This window comes from Monodon monoceros, unplaced genomic scaffold (assembly GCF_005190385.1).
Source record: "Monodon monoceros isolate NGI ecotype Baffin Bay Population unplaced genomic scaffold, NGI_Narwhal_1 Super_Scaffold_3, whole genome shotgun sequence".
Taxonomy (NCBI): Eukaryota; Metazoa; Chordata; class Mammalia; order Artiodactyla; family Monodontidae; genus Monodon; species Monodon monoceros.
Genome location: NW_021703780.1, coordinates 54643242 through 54664413, shown reverse-complemented (window position 1 = coordinate 54664413; position 21172 = coordinate 54643242). Strand labels below are relative to the sequence as shown.

Below are 21172 nucleotides of genomic sequence, written 5' to 3'. Positions count from 1 at the left end.
TTTATCTTCAAAGGTGTAAGTATTCTCAACTAAACTCAGGCTCTCCAAAGGCAGAGACTGGATTATGCAAACTCTCTTCCTCTGTCCTAGTACATATGATAAGCACATGAGATTTGGGAAACCCGTTTTCAGTCCTAACTTCAGCACATATATCATGTCTCAGGCTTCTGGCTCTCCTTGTAAATAATTGAGTGTCATTAGTTTCCACATTGGTAGACATCCCACAACAGACCTTAACTAGATGAAACAAGTAACGTTGACAGAAAACACAATCACAGACATCCACTGACTACCAGTAAATGTGCCAAGGTAGCATTTGTCAAGAACAGCTAATACAGGCAGGGAAGAGCAGCGTATTTCTTCAGAGTTTTGTGAAAGCTTCATTTTAGAGTTGCATAAAGAATGTGAACATGGGGTCAGAAGCTCTAATTTAAATCCTGGTCCTACCAGGCTCTAAGTAGCTGTGTGACCTTGGGAACATTATGTGATATTTCTGAGCCTCAGTTTCTACATGGGCTAAACTTGGTACCTCACCCCTGCCGGCTGCTTAGCATAGAGTGGGCACTCAGACTGTGTTTATTTTCTTCCATCTCCCTCTCCAACCTCTTGTAACCTTGGTTTTCCCCCAAATCCACGTACATGTCAAGGGCAAAGAGTACACGATGCTAAATGTGACTCAGCAGGGTGAATTTGTCATTTATGTAGTGACTGAAATAGAAAACCAGTAGGGACAGGATATTAAGAGAAACACTTGGGCAGATCTAAGCATACGGCTCCTGTGGGGAGAGAAACTTCACGTTCACTGATCCTAGAATTACCTGACTGGTGTGAGCCAATAAGCTCAGTTACTGCATAAGCATTTTGCTGTTATTACCTCTAATGGGTTTGGCTCCTAGCAACTGTGCCTCCTATCTGATACCACAATTCAGATGAATTAACGTAACCCAGGTTCACAACGGTCATCTCTCTGTTTTTCCACTGAAAAGGCTACCAAAATGACTGGAAATCACATGAACCCAGTTTCTTTTCTAATCATTTATTATTCCTTTGTTCAGGCTGCTAATCATCAAGTTTAGGGTCAAGACAAAGTAATGAAAATATACTGATAAAATGAAGCTTTTCCTTATCTTCTTTCATCAGAACAAAGGGAGTGTACCTTTTCCTAGTCATTTTTTAAAAAATATTTATTTATTTATTTGGTTGCGCTGGGTCTTAGTTGCAGCAGGCGGGCTCCTTATTTGCGACACTCAGGCTCTTTAGTTGTGGCATGCAAACTCTTAGTTGCGGCATGCCATGTGGGATCTAGTTCCCTGACCAGGGATCGAACTCAGGCCCCCTGCATTGGGGGCGTGGAGTCTTAACCACTGCACCACCAGCCAAGTCCCTTCCTAGTCATTTTTTAACCATAACCCATATGTCTAATTACACCACAAAGAAAAACTACGTCCAAGGTCAGCATCCACTTTGGAATTCTTGCCTTGGCTCCTATAATAACATGGTAGAAAAAGAAATGGGAGAGTCACACCCAAATTGCTATAGGATAGAAATAATACATAATCACTCTTTAAGCATTTACTAATCCTGAGTATTAAAAGAAATGGAAATTGGTGTTTTAAAACATCTGGTAATATGCAATGCAACAATACAAAAATGCCTGGAAAATAAAAGTCAATGTAATGCATCTAATGACATGTAATCCCCCTTCCTAGCAGGGAAGCTCCACTTGAAATACTTTCCCTTTTATCAACCTTTCATTCCTTAATGGTGTCACCAGACTTATGGCCTCAGTAGGCAGTGCTAAGAGACGATTCACCTCCATTCTTCTGTGGGAGATGGAGTGGAACTGGCTGAAATCATTTTCCTTTTCACTGAGTAATCATTTGTCCTGGGCTTTTTCCAGGGCTTTGTTTGGGAACAAACTCATTTTGCTCATATGCAAATCTGAGGCAGGAGAAACATTTGCGAACTTATATTTGATTATGCAAACATCCCAAGGAGGATTTCCTAAACGAATAAAAAATTGGAACGCAGCCCTTTACTAAGCCTCGAAAATGCTACTGTTTTGTAACTGGGAGGCCTGGCCAATGGCTGTATTGATCAAAACTGGGGAAACTAACAAGGATAAGGTAATAAAATGAAATGCCATGCTATTTATTGTCTGTCATCACTGATGACACTCTAATTAACGTCATCGCTACCTAATCTTCTTTATTACCAGGAGGACATCAACCAAGCCATCAGAAACAGAGTAATTAAAAAGACGTTTTCCAGTTCTCATCTCAGAAGTGCCCCAGTTTTGGGTTGCTTTTTACCTGCTGACCTTCCCATGCCAATTCCCCAAGTGCCTCTCAGCATGTTGGCACAAGAGCCCTCTATGGTCTCTCAGTGAGGGATGTTTGCCAGTCCTTGTTACAACAGATACCTGATACATTTTTTCTAAGCTACTCGCTGATTTAACGATGACCTTTACTGTCCCAGCTACCTTGAAATTGTGATGCATTTTATGCAGTGCCTCTGTTGTTTACAAGGGGATTCTAAAGTGAACCAGCTTACATGTCGTTCCTCGTTTTCAAAGCTAATCTCTGACCACGCTCAATAATTCTCATCCTCCCTCCCTCAGTTTTCCGCTCACCCTGATCTGGTCCTGCATATTCTACCCATCTCATAATCACATCACAGTTTCCACTTCCTCCTCTGCTAGTTTTATTTTGTCTGAAGAATCTTCATACTCCATGCAAGCCAGAAGGTATTCTCCTCTCTCCCCAGATGTCCCAGGTCACACCAAGACAAAAAGGACTGACGACCAAAGTATGAACTTTTCCCTGTTGTCACTCACCTGCCTCCTTTGAGCATCCTGCTAAAGTGGCAAAGCCAGCACCTCCCATTTCCGATATACCGTGTTCTACAGGGCAGGGCTTCTCAAATGCTAATGTGCACACACACCACTGGGGACCGTGTTAAAGTGCAGGTCCCAATTCAGTCAGTCCAGGTCGAGGGTGGGGCTGAGATTCTGCAGCTCTAACAGGGTCCCATGTGATACAATGCTGCAGGCCCAAGGACCACACTTTGAGAAGCAAAGCTATAGAGCTAAGCTATAGAGAGAAGTTCCAAGTATCCTTCCAGGAATGCTGGTCAACCATTAGCATTTTGAAAGCGGCCCATAAACGATTCCCTAAAGTAGTGTTATAACAAACAGTATCTTTATTTTCATAATGTGAATAAGTGATATGTGATAGGTAATCAAAACAGGACATCACCCGTGCGGTGGAACACAAAATCCACTCATGATTTCCTTGCCAAACGGTTTTCTTTCAAGTACAGCAAACAGAAACGGGGGAGGGAGCGATGAAGGATTTGACTACCCAGAGTGGACCAGCAGCATCGGTATCCCCTGGGAGATCATTAGAAATGCACGATTTCAGACCCCACTCCAGACCTACAGAATCAGATTCTGCATTTTAACAAGATCCCCAGATGATCTGATGCACACTGAAATTTGAGGAGCACTGCTTTGGACTGTCTCTTACTTCATCAAACCAGTTAGTGGAACCAAAGTATACAGAGCACAATGGGAGGGATCAGAAGGTCCTTGGACTAGTACATATCCATTTGATTAACCCCAAGAGCATGGCAGTGTGACTCAACCAAATCCAAACTGGGATCCAAGGCAGCCAGTGGCCCAGGGCTGGGACCTATTTGCACCAGTTGCCAAATGGGCAGGAAGGGAGTGGGCGAAGGGGGCAAAGGAGATGTTCTGTGCCCAGGTATAACGGACACCTGGGAGGAGATCAGGCCCGGGGGCAATGACAAAAGAGGGGACAGCTTGGCATCTATGCCCTGCCCTCCAAGCCTTGGAACACAGGGTTAAGGATGGACGCTGAGGGAGATGTGTTTTGAAAGCCTGTGCGAGGCACTGGGACCCAAATGCGGAGGTACAACAGAGTAAGCAGAGAACCAGCCCCCTGCCTCCCCAGCACAGCAGGAGGGGGCAAGGCGGTGCCCTAGGGACACATTGGCAGCCAGGGGACAGCAAGGCCAGGGGAAGTGAGGAGGGACATCATGACTGGAGGAAGAAGAGGAGCCACGGTGCACCTGAGCACAGGTGACGTCCTCCCCGGGGGACTCCGAGGACTTGGGCCGAGGTCCTGTGAGAGCAGGCGGGGCTGCTGGGACTCCACGCTGGGCATTAATATTAACATGGCCTCGTTTGCTCCCAGGCTGGTGAGGCCTCGGACATGCCAGTGACCACGACAATAACCTTCTCTCCAACTGCAGGTCCTCCAGGTGAACCCTTCTCCCGCCTTCTGATTATTCCGTCATGCGAAGCCTGCACGCTCCTCTTTTTGCTTTTGCTGCCCTGTGTGCCACTGTTGTCCCTCACGTTGTCCTCCTTTGTGACATCCGATAGAGGTTTGCTTTGACTGAGGCTTCCCCTGGGGACAGCTTCTCTTTCGGTCTGACCCCTGGGTTTAATGTTTCCTCTCAACGGTTGCCAACTCACCCACGATCGCATCCCTGGGATGTCAGCACTCACTCAGTAAAATTCCAAGAGGGCACGGCTCCCACGCCGGGCTGTGGTTTCCTATGATCTGGATTTTTAATCCCAATTGTCTGTTACAGATCAGAGATTCATAATAACCTTGATGTGGGCTGAGTTTTGCCTTTCTCAGTACTGTTCAGGGAGGCTCAAGGGGGTGTGTTTATTTGGAGAGGGAGCACTAAAGTACATCCCAACTGGACCTGTCTCCAGCTGACTTGATGCCTGCAAGCTTCCTATTTTCCTTCTTATGTCTGATTATCGCACCCCAAGGCCTTCACCAGCCTACTGATCTCCACGGGACTGTGTCACAACAACATTCAAACACTGGGCTAGACAGAGCTGTATCACACTCCATCCCTATAGGTGAGGCTGCAGAAATCATTCTAAAAGCAAACTCCTCCATCACCTTTTTTGTAGAGAGATGAGCACTTCTCATTCATTTCTACATCTCTGTGCTTTGGTTGGACGGATCTTAGATTGATGTAAAGGCACCTGGAATATTTGCACCATCCGCCAGTGCCTCCCTGCAGACTCTCACCCCTCATTATCAGATGCTTATCTGAGGGGCAGGCACAGAGCTCCACTATCCATTATTGGGACCTCCCTGGCAGTCCAGTGGTTAGGACTCTGCACTGTCACTGCCAAGGGCTCAGGTTCAATCCCTGGTCGGGGAACTAAGACCTCACATGCTGTGTGGTGTGGAAAAAACCAAAAAACAAAACCCTGCCATTATTGTAAGGACAGAGGAGGCAAAGAGCTTGTGGATTCTTTAGAAAGTGGTTTTTAAACGATTTTGACTTCTTGGTTAAGACAACCTCCACGTACAATATAATTAAATAGCAAGCGAGTAAAACAATTTAAGAGGAAATGTTACAAAAATATACATAGTTTTCATTCATATTCAGGAGAAGTGACACATTCGGAAAACACTGGGGCTGCTCATGTAAAATAATAAAGGAACATGATGAACAATTTTGAGCCAATAAATAAGACAACTTAATGAAATGGATGGATCCCAAGAAAGATACATATTATCAAAGTTCACTCAAGAAGAAATAAATACCCTAAGTGTCTGAGGTTTAGATACACCAGGCTGAGGAAGAACTTTACATAAATATTCAAGGCATGGTCATTACATGATTGATTGGATTTACCGATAAATTGCTTACGTGGAAATATGCATCCTTTCTAAACAAAAGTAATGCCATGGATCCAATCTAAGAAAGATGCAAAGGAGGATCTTAAGAAGGACCCGTGTGTTGGACACAAAGGCTGTGTGGGTGAAAATCTTTGCGTGTTCGATCTGAAAGGGCCAGTAGCCCAACACCCTCAATTTTTAGATACAACTGCTGACCAGAGAGAGTAAGCAATTAGCCCAAGGCCACACGGCTAGTTAGTAAGAACTGAAAGAATTCTTCCACAGATCCTGAATCTTTCGGAGCAATGGTTCAATGTGTTTTGAAAGCCTGTGTGAGGCACAGGTTTGGGGGAGTCGTTTGTAACCATGGAATAAAGCAAAGCTCACAGGATCATCCAGAGGAAATGGAGCCGGACGCAGATTCCTCAACAGGCAACAATACCTACGCAAAGCAGCCTCACTTTAGCTTTACTCCAATTATTAAGCCATCCAGCATCCCAACTTGGCAAAATAAAGTCACCCAGTGTTCCTGCAGCTGGCAATAAACAAGTGAGCTCGTCCCTGATATCCCCGTAGACAGGATGATCTAAAAAAACAACTCCCTGAAGTGAATTAAGATTCCAAACAAAGAAGAGTGATGCTAGGGGAAAGCAGATTAAGGTACACACTTTTCTTCCTTTAGGGAATTAAAACCGGGTTTGGTTTTCCTCTCATTGCAAAGTAGGGGAAATCGCAGTGCCAAGACCCTGACTGCATCCAACAGGTTCCGTAAAGCTCTACCAGCGGCCCCAATATCCACCCTGAGTGCCAGAGTCAAGGGGGGCCTCGCCTACACCTCTGCTGTCAGAGTACCTGGTGGTCCTCACTGCCATGGGAGCCTGCACGGCCACCACCAGCCCCACCTCCCAGGATGGCTACAAAGACCATAGCAAGATGACAGGCAGAAGGTCACCTGCATATAGTAAGCATTCAGTCCCTCGTGGTTAAATCAGATTGACAACGGCAGCACCAAGGCTACAGCTCTTCTACTAAGAAGCCAATCTCAGTGTGCAGAAACTTAGGTGGTTCACTCAAACAGACCGACTGCTGCATCTAGGCTTTTTGAGAGCATCATTTACAAATATTTCCACAAAGACTGCTGCCTCCCGAGCCTTGATAGGGGTAGACCTTGGCAGCTCTGGCTTCTCTAGCTGTGGTTAAGCTTCTTCAGGATCCCTTGCAATGCTATCTCTTGGCGTTTGCCCAAAAATATATGATTTGCAGGGATGGAGTCTACTAAGTAAATGGGCCTTGCTTGGCAAGATTCCAAACACCCAGCCCTGATGCCAGGCATGTGTGGTAGACCGTCCATAAACAGGTATTGCATGAATGAACCCAGTAAATCCATAGTCGTGTGCAGGAAAACAGCCTCGCGGTTGAGTTCACAATCCTCAGAATGTGCCGGGTGATCAAAGCAATCCTGTACTCAGGATTTTTCAGCTGTCTCTGCCCCCAAATCTATCGAAAGCTACTCAGTCATCAACACACTATGGGGTCAGCACAGTCATGGACCCTGCAGGTGCCCACCCAGATGCCCTTACCAGGCAGCGGCTGCCACTCACCAGCGCGTATGACTGATGGCGACAGGAAGGGTACAAAAGACAGGCTCCTTAGCCCACGGTAAGACCAGCTCCTTGGTGCAGTGCAAGCCCCAGAACTCCCAGCTGAGACCACATCCTTGCTTAGCTGTGTCTCCCGCTCACCTCGCTCCCCTACCCCCTTCTCCTGCCGGCCCTCCCCCCAAAATCACATGCACAAGAATCCCAATCTCGAGTTCCGCTTCTGGGGGACACAGACCCACACCACTGCCCCAAATCATGAGAAGTCTTTATATTTTATTTTATTTTGGCGGGGGGCCACACTGAGCGGCATGTGGGATCCTCGTTTCCCCAACCAGGGATGGAACCCTCACCCCCTTCATTCAAAGTGCAGCGTCCTAACTACTAGACCGCCAGGGAAGTCCCAAGAGGTCTTTAAATTTTAAAAAAAGAATGAACACTAAGTGTTTTTGTGTTTCGTGGCATTTTCCGAATTCATAAGTAGAAGGCATTCCTTCTCTTGTGTTTTATTAAAAACAAAAGGCAATTAATTACCCAGAGATGCCTGGAGTGTCTTCAAGCTATTTCTTTCACACACCGTTCTTACCTTTGTTCAGGTCTGCGATGGATCTAATATCATTTCTCCAAGAAGCCTTCAGCCCACTCTCAATATGTATGAATATGTCTATGTAACACGTATGAAGACCCTCAACCGGCTCCACCTCCCTTCTTCACTCATCTTGCTTCTTCTTCATGGAAACTTACCACTATTGGTGTTACAACATTTGCTTTTGCTCTACAACATTTACAGATGCTTTAATCTGTCTCCCCAGCTCTCTAGGTCCGTTCTGATACAATAGCCATCAGCTACATGTGGCTATTTTCAATTTAAATTGAAATTAATAAAAATTGCTGTGCCTACCACAGTGGCATATAGTAGACACTCGATAAATATATGTGAGCCAAAAGAAAGGGTACAAATGAACTTATTTACAAAACCGAAGTAGAGTCACGGATGTAGAAAACAAACTATGGTTACCAGGGGATGGGGGTGGGGAGGGATAAATAGGGAGATTGGGATTGACATATACATCCTACTATATATAAAATAGATAACTAATAAGAACCAGAGGTATAGCACAGGGAACTCTATTCAATACCGTGTGATGGCCTATATGGGAAAAGAATGTAAAAAAAAAAAAAGAGTGGATAGATATATAACTGATTCACTTTGCTGAACACCTGAAACTAACACAACATTGTAAATCAACTACACTCCAATAAAAATTATAAATAAATAATAAATAAATAAAGGTAAGTGAAAGAATGGTTCCTGGTGATCATCAGTGATTCCCTAATATCTAATTTTGTAACTTTTTACACTTTATCAGAACAGGATGGAGAAATGAAGGATGGGCTAACTTAAGTGTTGGCACCCCACAGGGACAGGGCTGATGCTATGTGTCAGGTATAGGTGCCTCAACTGATAAATGCCAAGAAGCTCAGTGGCTCCCATAATGGAAGGTTCTTGCTCCTATGAGATCTCACGTGGACTAAGCAGCCTTCCTCCATAGCACATCCTCCCGGGTTGCCGCAGTGGTGGGAGAGACACAATGGCAGGGCCCGCTTTCAGGAGAAGTGACACACAGCACTTCCACCCCTAGTCCAGTGGCCCCAACCAACCCAAAGGTCTTGGGTTGGCCTCTCCACAAATCAGAGGCTGGGGAAAGGATTTGGGTTCATTGGGGAGGTGATCCCGGGATGTACTGGAGGAGGCGAAAGAAATGAGGCAGTACAGCATCACAAATGAGCAGGTTACTGCGGTGAGCAACCTGGACTCAGCTCTGCTGGGAACCTCTGGGGAGAACAGGTAGACCATGCCCAAGGGCTGGCCCACCAGTGGGGCAAGGAAACTGTGATATGTATCCACCCATTCCCCTCTATCAGTGGTTCAGGGCTGCTTCTAGGAGCACTAACTACCCAGAACTTCTGGTTTTCCCCAAGAATGGTCCAACCATGCCCCTGCAACCAGAGAAAGCCCTCCAGTAGGATTGCAGTGCATTGTAGGGGAAACATCAGAACGAGGACTGTGGGCAGGGACTTATAGCATCTGCTAAAGAAGGGAAGCATGTGGATATCTGGAGAGCACCAGCTGTCTCTATATAAAGACCCAAGCTCCAGAGGATTCTAGTTGTAGCCAATCCGAAACCAACAAAGCATGTGAATGAAACTGAACAACCAGCTTCATCCAACCCATTCCTGGAAAGATACTCCTAAAACCAAGGCTATTATTGCTGGGAGATCTGCTCATCCAATCGGCCCTGAGGTCCAAAGATGCTCCTTGAAGGGTGCCCTGGACTAGTCTGCGGGTGTGGAGATGGCTGTTAGGAAAAATGCTCCACAAGTTTGGGGGGATTCCAAGCCTGTTCACAAGTAGTATGTGGTCTCTGGGGGTGACTGGTAAGCGCTTGCTTACAAACCATTTATCACAAGTTCCAAAGAGACAGAGCAGAGGAAGGGCACACGTATCCCTGGAGGGCCTGGGAGGTGCTGCCATGAAGGTGATGCCTACGAAGAGGCCAAGAGACAAGTGGAAATTTGTCAGGCGTGAGGACAGGAAGGATGGAAGCCACTTCCAGCAGCTTGGTCCCGTTGGTGTGTTAGGTTAGTAATTCACACAAAGAGGAAATACCTTTTAAATTAATTAATGCTGAAAACCTTCATTAACACAAGATTTCACTCTAACCACCAGAGATTTGTTTCTGTGACATTTTTACTTGTGTGTTTGGGTGGCCTCGTGTTTTCTGCCCTCTGCTTCAACAAAGTGCAGTTTCCATACTTCTTTTTTTTCCATGCTTCCATTTAACTGGCAGCACACCTGCTCTCTCCTCGGAGAATTTTGAGCTTCTCTGTGCAAAAACACAGAGTGGAAAGTGAATCGTTGGTGCTCTTAAAAATTGAAGGCAGGGCTTCCCTGGTGGCGCAGTGGTTAGGAGTCTGCCTGCTGATGCAGGGGACACAGGTTCGTGCCCCGGTCCGGGAAGATCCCACATGCCGTGGAGCGGCTGGGCCCGTGAGCCATGGCCGCTGAGCCTGCGCGTCCGGAGCCTGTGCTCCGCAACGGGAGAGGCCACAACAGTGAGAGGCCCGTGTACCGCAAAAAAAAAAACACACACACACACATACACAAAAACAAACAAAAAAATACTGAAGGCAGATCACTAAGCTCACATGATATGGGATGACAGCTTCAATCTCAAAACCATCCCCAATTTTTCAAATGTTTTTCACTGTCCTCAAACATACAGAAGACAAAACAAGTGTGTGATTAATTAGGCAAAGTGTTACCAGAGCCCTCTCCCACAGGTCAGAAGCAGCACTCACAAGAGACAGGCTAACTCAGAGTATCTGAATGAACCCTAACTAAACGTCCTGGAGAGGAAAAAACAGATACCCCAAGATGCAACAGCTCCTCGGAAACTGGTTCAGGAGGGCTCAAGTCAGTTAGCAAAGGTGGGATGGTGGATATGGCTGAACAAAGCTCTGCCCTAGGGGCTTCCCTGGTGGCGCAGTGGTTGAGAGTCCGCCTGCCGATGCAGGGGACACAGGTTCGTGCCCCCGGTCCGGGAAGATCCCACATGCCGCGGAGCGGCTGGGCCCGTGAGCCATGGCCGCTGGGCCTGCGCATCCGGAGCCTGTGCTCCGCAACGGGAGAGGCCACAGCAGTGAGAGGCCCGTGTACCGCAAAAAAAAAAAAAACTCTGCCCTAAAGCTCATCTGTTCTTCCCGTGGATGCATGTGGTGCTCCCTCTCCTCCCCCTGGGCAGCGGCACCATCAACCCTGTCCCCTGCCCCCCCCTCAACCAAGAGTCAGCTGGGACTCCCATTCCCTTCCTTCACTGCCCACATCCAGTCAATCTCCACTCCAAGTCCTGGAGATTCCATTTTTTTGGGCCACGCCACATGGCTCACGGGATCTTAGTTCCCCTACCAGGGATTGAACCTGGGCCCTCAGCAGTGGAAATGCCAAGTACTAACCACTGGGCCACCAGGGAACTCCCTCTACTTCCTAAATGTCTCTCAAATCTGACACCTCCTCTCCATTCTCTTAACTACTTGCTGCTTGAATGCCCCTCCTCCACCATGACATCGGACCTGGACCATCTGTCTCTGGCTCTTCTTCCTACCCCTCACCTACCCACACACCTGGACAAAGTGAGGTCTCTAAACCATAAAGTGGGTCATCTTTCCCCTGCCCCAACTAAACACTCCAGTGGGTTTCCACATGTTTCTCAAATTCTGCAGGACCCTCAGACATATTCTGGGGGTTCACAAGTTCTCCAAAATTATTTTTTGTTTAACTTTGTGCTTTCACTTTAATGAGCATCTTTTTAATAGAATATCAATAGAAACATATTCTAGAACATCCGAATGAGCATGTTATGACCAAGTACTGCCACATAATTCCACTGTGTGTATTCCTGCATTTATGGTATAGTTGGCAATAAGAAATATGATTATTATTATTATTTTAATTGTCACAGGCCAATGAGAAAACAAGTCAGACTTAATAGAGACAAAGGAAACTGATGAGAAAATTAAGCCATCATATAACGCATGTGGTATGGCACACAGCCTCCCATAAGAATGGAACAACTGTTTTTAGACCCAGAAACAATGATTTGGTTTTAGCAAGAATGACTTCATCCATCACATTAAATTCATGGAGTTAATCTGAATTTACTCGATTTGTAGCTGTGTTGATATTTTATTCATATATTTGTTTTGGTTTTATGGTCATATGAGAGCTCTAAATATAAAGTGCTTAGACATATTTGAATTACACTATAATAAAAATAATTTAAGCCACCACTAGATGCTATAAGATTTCTTTTTCCTTTAAATAAATTCATATATTACTCCCATTTGAGAAACTTGGGCTTTCAGAATGAGGTTTAAGCTACAAAACAAGGCATACGTGGGAGAGACAGTGACATTCTCTGAACTTTCATCCACACACCCCTCATTGTTTCCCAGCCCCCTCACCATTGGTTCTGGCCAATGGGCTGTGGCATAAGCAACGATGCATCAGCTCTAGGCTGAAACACAGAAGAGCCAGAGAGTAACTCTCCCATGATCTCTTCCTACGCTGGTGACCACATAGGCCAATTTTTCCAAATGGTGTGGCTGCAAGATGGGAAAGCTCTGTCAGCTTGGCCCTCCACTGACCTATGAAGGACACACAGTGGAAGTGAGAACTGTTGTTGTGTGAAGCTACTAGATGATGAAGTTGATTTGTTACTGCAGCAGAGCTTAGCCTATCCTGACTAATACATCTTCAGGAACAGCAACCTACCTCGCTGACCAAGCCCTTCCCATCATACTCCAGGCTCCAAACAACGTTTAGTTCAATGACTTGAACACATCAAGTTGTTTCATGGCACCACCTTACCTTTGCACATGCTGTTCCTTAATCCTAGAATGTCATTCCCCACACTCTTCTGCCCTCTTCCCTATCCTGCCATTGTGATTCATCCTTTGAAACCTAGTTCAGATATAATTACCACCAGGACATTTCCCTCCCTTTTCCAACCCTCTTTCCCCCTTCACCATTACCCATCAACTCTACAGAATGCTTATCTTGCCATGTGATAATAACACGTTTACATGCCTGTCCCTACCCCACCTCCAAACACACTGTGGCAGGGTCAGTGGCTTATTCATCTCCACACTATCAAGACCAGCATGCAGCAGAAGTAGGCAGCATTTGGCCATTTGGCCAGGAAGAGCTTCCTCCAGGGGGCTGGTCCTAAGGCACTGGAAGGAAGTTAAGTTAGATCCATCACGCCCCTGGAGGAAACACCTGACTCAACAGCAACAAGACCAGTGAGTCTCAGCTGTCTCTGCCCCAGTCCCAGGCCAGACATGCCAAGGAATCCTGAACCCTCCCCATCATCTCCCCAAACACATTGCTCTTCAGCCCCCAGGAAGGACTCAGACTTTACCTGGGGCAGCGGGGTCGGGGGACGAGGGGAGCAGCCTAGGGCCTTGTACTCAAAGTGTGGTCCACATTTAAGAACTGAGGAGCTAGTGAGAAAAGCAGAACCTCAGGCTCCATCCCGACTCCTGGGTCAGAATCCACATTTTAGCAAGATCCCCAAATGATTCATATGCCCAATAGCATTTGAGAGGCACTGGCCTAAGGCACCCAAACAGAATCTCTCCAACCTGAAAGGTAACTTTAATAACAATACTTTTATACACTGATGTATGCAATTATATCTCAATAAAACTGGAAGAAGAAAAAAACTCATGAAAAAAATAACAATACTTTCTCTTCGTAATAATATCTGCAAAGTGCTTTACATCAGCGGTCCCCAGCCTTTATGGCACCAGGGACCAGTTTCATGGAAGACAAGATGGGGCGGGGGGGCGGGTAGGGGGGGATGGTTCAGGCGGCAATGCGAGCGATGGGGAGTAATGGGGAGCGGCAGATGAAGCTTTGCTTGCCTGGCCCACTACTCACCTCCTGCTGTGCGGCCCAGTTCCTAACAGGCCACGGACCAGCCTTTTCAAAGAACTCCCCCACATACGAATCTTCAAAAGAGGCTCTGTGTCACCACCAGATGGTTTAGGCATTAACAGGAGGCTACCAAAGGAAAAAGTGGGAAACTCTGGGTACCAGATACGATAGCCCCCTAGATGCAAGGAAAGGAAACATCATCAGGCAAGAGCCTCTGACTAACAAAGCCTGTCCAAGCCCCTCACAAGCCCCGGTACTGGTCTGCAGCTTGGGGGCTGGGGACCCCTGCTTTGTATTACTCAATCCTCAGAACCATTTGCTCATGTCCATTTTACCAATGAGGAAACTGAGACTCAAAGTGTCTGGGTACCTTGCCCACCATCATACAGCTTTGAAGAGTCAGAGTCAGAATTTGAAGGCAGTTCTGCTGGACTCAAGAGTTGTAACCCCCATCACCACCCACTACACGGCACCCTGCCATTCACAAGCACTTAGCCTTCCAGACCAGCTCTGGAGACCTCCGTGTCCCTTCACACAGCCACTGGACAGTATTTCCCTCTATTCCATCACTTACTTCCAACACCACCATGCCTCCACATACATCACTGTCCCTGAGACACTGCCAGTTCTCCCTGGGCAAGGATTTTATGGGCTTGCTAAATGATTGTTTGATGAGTCAATGAAAATATTTCCCCTTCATCATCAGACAACCCTCTGAGGATGCCTGGATAATTATTATTAAGTAAAGAAAGGTGAAGACACCGAGGTTCCCAGATCACCAGGAAGCCGCAGACCTCTGGGGATAGGATGGAAATGAACTCCCTGACTCCCAGGACAGCCCCTTCCAGTCCCTGTATTTCCCTCTTCTGACCTACATTACCAGGCAGTTAAAAACATCCTTGTCGGGCTTCCCTGGTGGCGCAGTGTTGGGAGTCCGCCTGACGATGCGGGGGGCGCGGGTTCATGCCCCGGTCCGGGAGGATCCCGCGTGCCGCGGAGCGGCTGGGCCCGTGAGCCGTGGCTGCTGAGCCTGCGCGTCCGGGGCCTGTGCTCCGCGGCAGGAGAGGCCACGGCAGTGAGAGGTCCGCGTACCGCAAAAAATAAACAAACAAACAAAACCCCCCCAAAAAATCCTTGTCAAAGAGCTCCCCCATATACGCATCTTCAAAAGGGGCTCTGTGTTACCACCAGCTGGGCCAAATTTAGACATTAACAGGAGGCCACCAAAGGAAAAGGTGGGAAACTCTGGGTACCAGATACAATAGCCCCCTGGATGCAAGGAAAGGAAACATCATCAGGCAAGAGCCTCTGAGTAACGAAGCCCGTCCAAGCCCCTCACAATGACCCCATGTCAAGGCAGAGGCCCCCTGGAAGGCCAGGCTGGTGGAGACACACCCACCCTCTCTGGAGTCTGTGGTATTGTGGTTCCACTGATCAAGACAGCCCTTTCTTTCCCTTTATTGTCTTTAGAAAGAAGCTAAGACATTTAATCAGCTCCACATGTAACCAGAGAAAAGCAACACACCTGCCTGAAATATTCAAATATTTAGGAAAACACAGGAGGGAAATTTCCCTTGAACTGGTTAAAAGAGGGATGAGAGAAGCCAAGAGTGAGATCTTGGGACAATGAAGCAACTCTCCATTTTGTTTTGCTTTTCTGAGCATTACACCCAAGCACCATGTCACCCATTGGGCACTGCCGAAGGCACCCAGATGAGAAGTTAATGGCCTGGGTACAGGGCTCCATCTGCTAGGAGGCACCTTGTGAAAATTCACACCAAGGCACTCTGCAGGCGCAGGCTACCCAGTGCTGATGATACAGCCCTACTCTAGAAATGTTTGATTGGGTTCCCTAGAATCAGATCCTGAGATAGGAATCCCTAGGAAAGTGTTTTATCGGGAAGTATTCCTAGGAAGAAACTGGTAGGGGAGTGAAGAAGTGAGTCCAGAAAGAGAAGCAAACCCAGCAATGACCCCTGGAGATCAATGTGACACCACTCCACAGTGGATTTCTACAGACAGAGTATGTCACACCTGGCTGTGTCCCAATCAAGGGCAAGGGAACGGGACTATATACACTCCGGCACCCATCAGGCATTGGTTAGGGGCTGCCCCCAGGGGAGATGGCAACTCCCAGGCCCGCCTTGCTCTCAGCTCCTTCAGACCAAGCAGACTCCAGCAGCCCCAACAAAGACGGTCATCCTCCAACGAAGGGGAGGGGCTGGCGGCTGGGAGTGAAAGCACCCAGGGTACCAGTGTGCACAAAGGGCTCTGAGGGGACACTGTGTCACACTGAAGTACCTGTGACAGACCAGGGTCCAGTATTCCTTTCTCCAAGTTTTGCCCAAAGCCTGACCATGATAACGCTGACTCCATCTCAGCTATTCTGCGGCCTCACGGGGTTCTCACATTTCTTTGAGCTCACCATAAATGTACCTGGCTCAAAGACCTTTCAGACCTTCATGGAATGAGTTACAGAGCATCTTTCAGATATCGTTTTCTGCCTCTCTGTTCTTTTTCCAGGGAAGCATTTTCTGGCACCACCCAAAGCAATCCAAATATTAAACTGAAATGCTTTTATGAAGTTGGGCTGCCAGGCAAACCCAACATCCTTTTCCTTTTTTTCTTCCTTCCTGGGGCCCCTGTTTCTTGCTACCTTGCCCCTTAAGGATAAGCACAATGCTTGGCTACTACTCTAGATGCCCCATTCATTGTGATTGTGATTGTCAGCTCAACACTAGCCAACAGATTACCTCTGTAAGCAGTGACATGGACTAATTTCACAGCTCCTAACACAACCATAAAGGCCCAGGACCACCTAATGCCAAGACAATCAGGAAGGAAGGACCCAGCTTCAAGTTGGCAGCTGTGATCTTGGACAACACAGCAAGTAAATGAAAGGAGATAGAATCCACAGGGAAGGGGGTAAGACAGAGGAAGAACTAATGTTGGAAATGAATAACAGTGGAGTTCTCTCCACAACTTCTCCTCACCCCCCACTCCCAGCAGGCGGATACCCTGAAAAGGTGTCTCCAGACGCCTCTGCCCAGCCCTGCACAGTCTTCTTCCCACCTCACAACACCTCGCCCCCAGAGCCAGACACCCAAGGCAGTATAAATGCGGTCCTATATTTGAAATTATTGGTGGGATATTTCACGAACTCATTTTCTTTTTTCTGTTCATGCCCAAATGCTCTGCCTCTAGCCTTTTCCCCTATAGTCTTTAGTTCTTCTGTGTGTTTCTTTATCTAGTTCTAAGGAGAATTTCCTTTCCTTTAGCTGGGTCACAAGAGCTGTGGAAACCTGGGTTTAAATCCCAGCTTGGTCGCTATTAAGCCATGTGACCTTGGGAACCTCTGTTTTCTCATCTGACAAACGGGGATAAATCCACCTTCCTTACAGGTCTGTGGAGAAGATGGATGAAATGAGGTCAACTCTAGGTAAAGCACCTGACATGTCGACATGCTCAATAATGCCCGGCTCCCTCGCGGGCGCCTTCCCTCTCCGACAACCCCACCGCACCTCCCAGGATGCCCCCGCGTTTCCCAGGCCGGCCCCTCTGGACAGCGAGGGACAGGAACCCAGATGGGGACAGCGTTAACCCCGACCCCGAGCAGGCGAGTTTCAGCTGGTGTGGCCACACACACACACACGCACCGCGCTTGCTCCGGGTACCCCCGCGGGACCGGCACTGAGGCCCCACAGCGCACGGAGCGGGGTCTCGAGTCGGGGAGACTGAAGGGCTTCCCCTACCCCGGCGGCGGCCCCGACCTGGTGGGCGCCAGAGCGCATGGTACTTACCCGGGGCGGGCTGAGCAGGGCAGCTGGGGGCGGGTCGTGCGGGGGGCGGCGGCGGGCGCGGGGCGGGCGAGGCGGCGGGCATGGCTCGGAGGCCCGGGAGCTAGGCGCAGGGCTTGGAGGCGCGGGGCCGCGGTTCGACGGCGGGGCGAGCGCGGCGCGAGCGGCGAGGAACCCGCTCCGCCCTCTCTCCTCGTTCCCTCCCGCCGCCCGCCCCGCGCCGCGCAGCGCCGGGCAACAGCCACGGGGAACGTCTCTGGGGGCGCCGGCTTAGCAACAGCGCGCCGCCCAGCCTCTCTCCCAGCACCCGCACCCGCCCCGCCCTGCTCTGCGCGCCGAGCCGGGCGGGGCCCGCTTTGAACTTGCTCACGCACCCCCAGTCTTCTCCAGGGAGCGCCCGAGGTGGCCCTCGGGGACCCCTCCGCAGCCCGCCTCTGTCAGATCGCAGGGCGTGCCCTAGAGCCAGGCGCGGTCGGGCTTTGAAACTGAGCCTCGCCCACGTTCTCTGTGGGTGGCGGACCAAAGGCGTCCCCAGGACCCGGGAAGTCCTCGCCCCTCCTGGTCGTTCAGAGACCAGGCTTCCCTCACTGATCTCTTCCTCCTACCCCATCCCCGCTACGCTCACACATTGACCCTGCAGCCGTCCTATATCCTGCTTGCCCCACAGATTCAGAGAACTGCTCACATGCCGTCCACACCCGTGACCTCAAAGATACAGCCTGCAAACCTCCCTCCAGCCTCACGTCTTCCTGGTACCATCTAAAAGCTGCTCAGTGCCCCTTGCGTTGTTCTACCCCTTCCAAGCCCACCACACGTCTAATCCTCCCATTTGCAGATAGATCCCCCATGCCTGCAGTCACAATCCCATCTCCTCAAAGACTAGCTCCCAGGCCTCTCCTGGGAGAGATGATTAATGCAGGGAAGACCATGCCCATGTAGGGGAGCAGAATTTGCCACCCCAAACGATGTCTCTTTGGGATATTATTTTAAGCTAGTTATTTTCTGAGAAACAGCAGACGTGGGAAAAACTCCGAAAACCAAGTAGGAGTTACCCCTGTGTAAGAAACATTTACATTTGTAAAGGAAATCTCCATTTATTAGGTGTCTCCTTCACCGTACCTGGAAGAGGAGAAGGACCAAATCTCTCAAAATTCTTTTTTTTTCTTTCATTTCTAAGTCTTTCCTGAGTATTGTCACCTCATTTCTGAGTTTTTCTTTTTTTATTATTATATGAAACATATATTGTTATTTCTCAGCATTTTTAAAAGGCCCTGATATAGAGCAAGTATTATTTTCCAAAATTATTTGAGCACACAGTTATATTAATATATCATGAAGAAATGGTTCTATAGAAGGAATAAATGAGAGTTCATGTGCAAGAACTAAGGAAAGATATTTAAAGACATTTTTCCCCCGCTTTGGTCCACTCTGCGAGGCTTGTGGGATCTTAGCTGAACCCCAGACCTCGATAGTGAAAGCACGGAGTCCTAACCACTGGACCATCAGGGAATTCCCTAGAAATTCTAATCAATGGAGAAAGCGATGACAAATCTGCATCACAACCTTCCCCTTGTTTACTGTGCTTTTCATGGTAACCTCTACACCCTCAAGATCCTCTTTTGTCTTTAGGTGAGGATGGTGTTTAAGGTGAGGGCTTCAGCCGTTTAGAAAGTTACTCAAGTTTTTCTGGGGCTCTCTCATGTATACATGTTATTAAACTTAGCTTCATTTTTCTCCTGTTAGTCTGTCTCATGTCAATTCTGAGACCAGCCAGAAGGTCCTAGAAGGTAGAGGAAAATTTGTTTCTCCCCAACACCCACATCTCCACATGGCCACTGACATGATTACAGCAATGGTCTTGATGTTGCCTTGATCCATCAGGTCACAGAGTGGGCTTGTCTGATGTTGGTGTTCTGTGAAATTGTTCACGTTCTGCAGAACACTAAGACTGAGGCCAGATCTGCTCCTGTATGTCAGGGTCTGTCTTTCTCTTCCTCACACATAACAAGAAGTCTAGGAGAAGGCTATTCCTCACTGGTTCAGCATCTCAGGGGTAACCTTAGGTATGAATCTCTTTCCAGGATTCCACATGGCCCCCTTCAACATATTGCCTTTTCCCCTCAGACTCAAGACTGTTGCCTCAGGGTCACAAAATGGCTGCAGCAACCTCTGGAAGCCATTGTGTGCAAAGGAACTTCTGCTTCCAGCTGGTTTGATGGCCAGACAACCCAAAGTGATCATCAAGGACCATTTTCAGCAATCCAGTTCACCAACAGTGAACAAAATGACAAAGGACCTGCCTCCCAGTCGCTCCCCTCTAGTCAGGGGAGGCAGGTAATGAAATAGCAAGTATGGTGATAAATGGTGTGGAGAAAACAAAGGAAGGAGAAGGGAATAGGGAGTGGCGACTGTTGTTATTTTAAGTTGGGCAGACAGGAAAGGCCTCACTGACAAGATGACATTTGAGCAAAAGCCTGAAGGAAGAAAGTATTTGGAAATTTCTCTTGGAGGTAAGTGCCCCTCAGCTACTTAAATATTTTCTTTTTAGAAGCCATTGCAGCTACTCTTCCTGGCCCTATGATTTATGAGTAAACAAAAGTTTTAAAAACTGAATTTTAGGAAAAGGTTTAACTCTCATGGAGGAGAATTCAGATGACTTGTATTTTCTTTCTTGAAAAGCAGCAGTTCAGCAATGTTTAATTACTGGCTAGATAATCATTTATATGTTCATTATATACACACATTAAACGTACAAGGAACAACTTAGCTCAAGTTATCAGATTACCTCCCAGCAGTGAGGGATAAACGTGATACATCTTTTTTTTTTTTTTTTTTGGCCACAGCGTGCCGTGCAGCGTGTGGATTCTTAGTTCCCTGACCAGGGATCGAACCCATGCCCCCTGCTGTGGAAGTGTGGAGTCTTAACCACTGGACTGCCAGGGAAGTCCCTAAACATGATACATCTTCTCGAACACTGGAAGAAAATGCTAGTTACCTACTCCTATTCTCCCTTTCTGACCTAGTAACAGACCCCAATTTTAAGCTGACCACACTGCAACCTAGAATAAAGAATAGATTTTCTAGCCTCCCTTTGTTACTGAACCAAACTAGGGTCTGCTCACCCACCACGCAGCAAAGACAATCTACTGACACCAGATTGTGATGAAGGAAAGTACAGTGTTTATTGCAGGACACCACACAAGGAGAATGGGCAGCTCATGATCAAAAGACCTGAACACCTCCATGGCTTTTAGGGAAGGGTTTTCAAAGGCAACATTTGGGATGAGGGTTGCAGCTCGTGGACTTTCTTCTGATTAGTTGGTGGTAAGGTAACAGGGTGATGTTTCAGGAATCTTAATCATCAACCTCCTGGTTCCAACCCATCTGGGGTCTACTTGCTTGAGGTCAGCATGTAGTCACCATCCTCCATCTGGGTAGTTGGTCTCAGTTTCTGCAGAACAATTTAAAGATATGCGTCGGTTCCTTGCGCTCAGTGGCCATGGCGGCAGCAGCAGCAGACGTTAGCGACCCAGCTGCTAGGATCAGTTCCCTGGGTTTCACCATCCCAGACTTCCTTCAGGGCGCCCCAGGCAGCAA

General features: G+C 47.9%; 1 protein-coding gene across 1 annotated transcript in view; it reads right to left on the bottom strand.

The window, feature by feature from the left end:
- DCLK3 (doublecortin like kinase 3) overlaps window positions 1–2885 on the bottom strand; it is a 31493-nt gene extending 28608 nt beyond the window's left edge. Inside the window, exon 1 of the mRNA XM_029243299.1 lies at window positions 2837–2885. Coding sequence (XP_029099132.1) covers window positions 2837–2885 — 49 coding nt within the window. The remainder of the gene's footprint in view (window positions 1–2836) is intronic.
- Between the last annotated feature and the right edge of the window lie 18287 nt (window positions 2886–21172).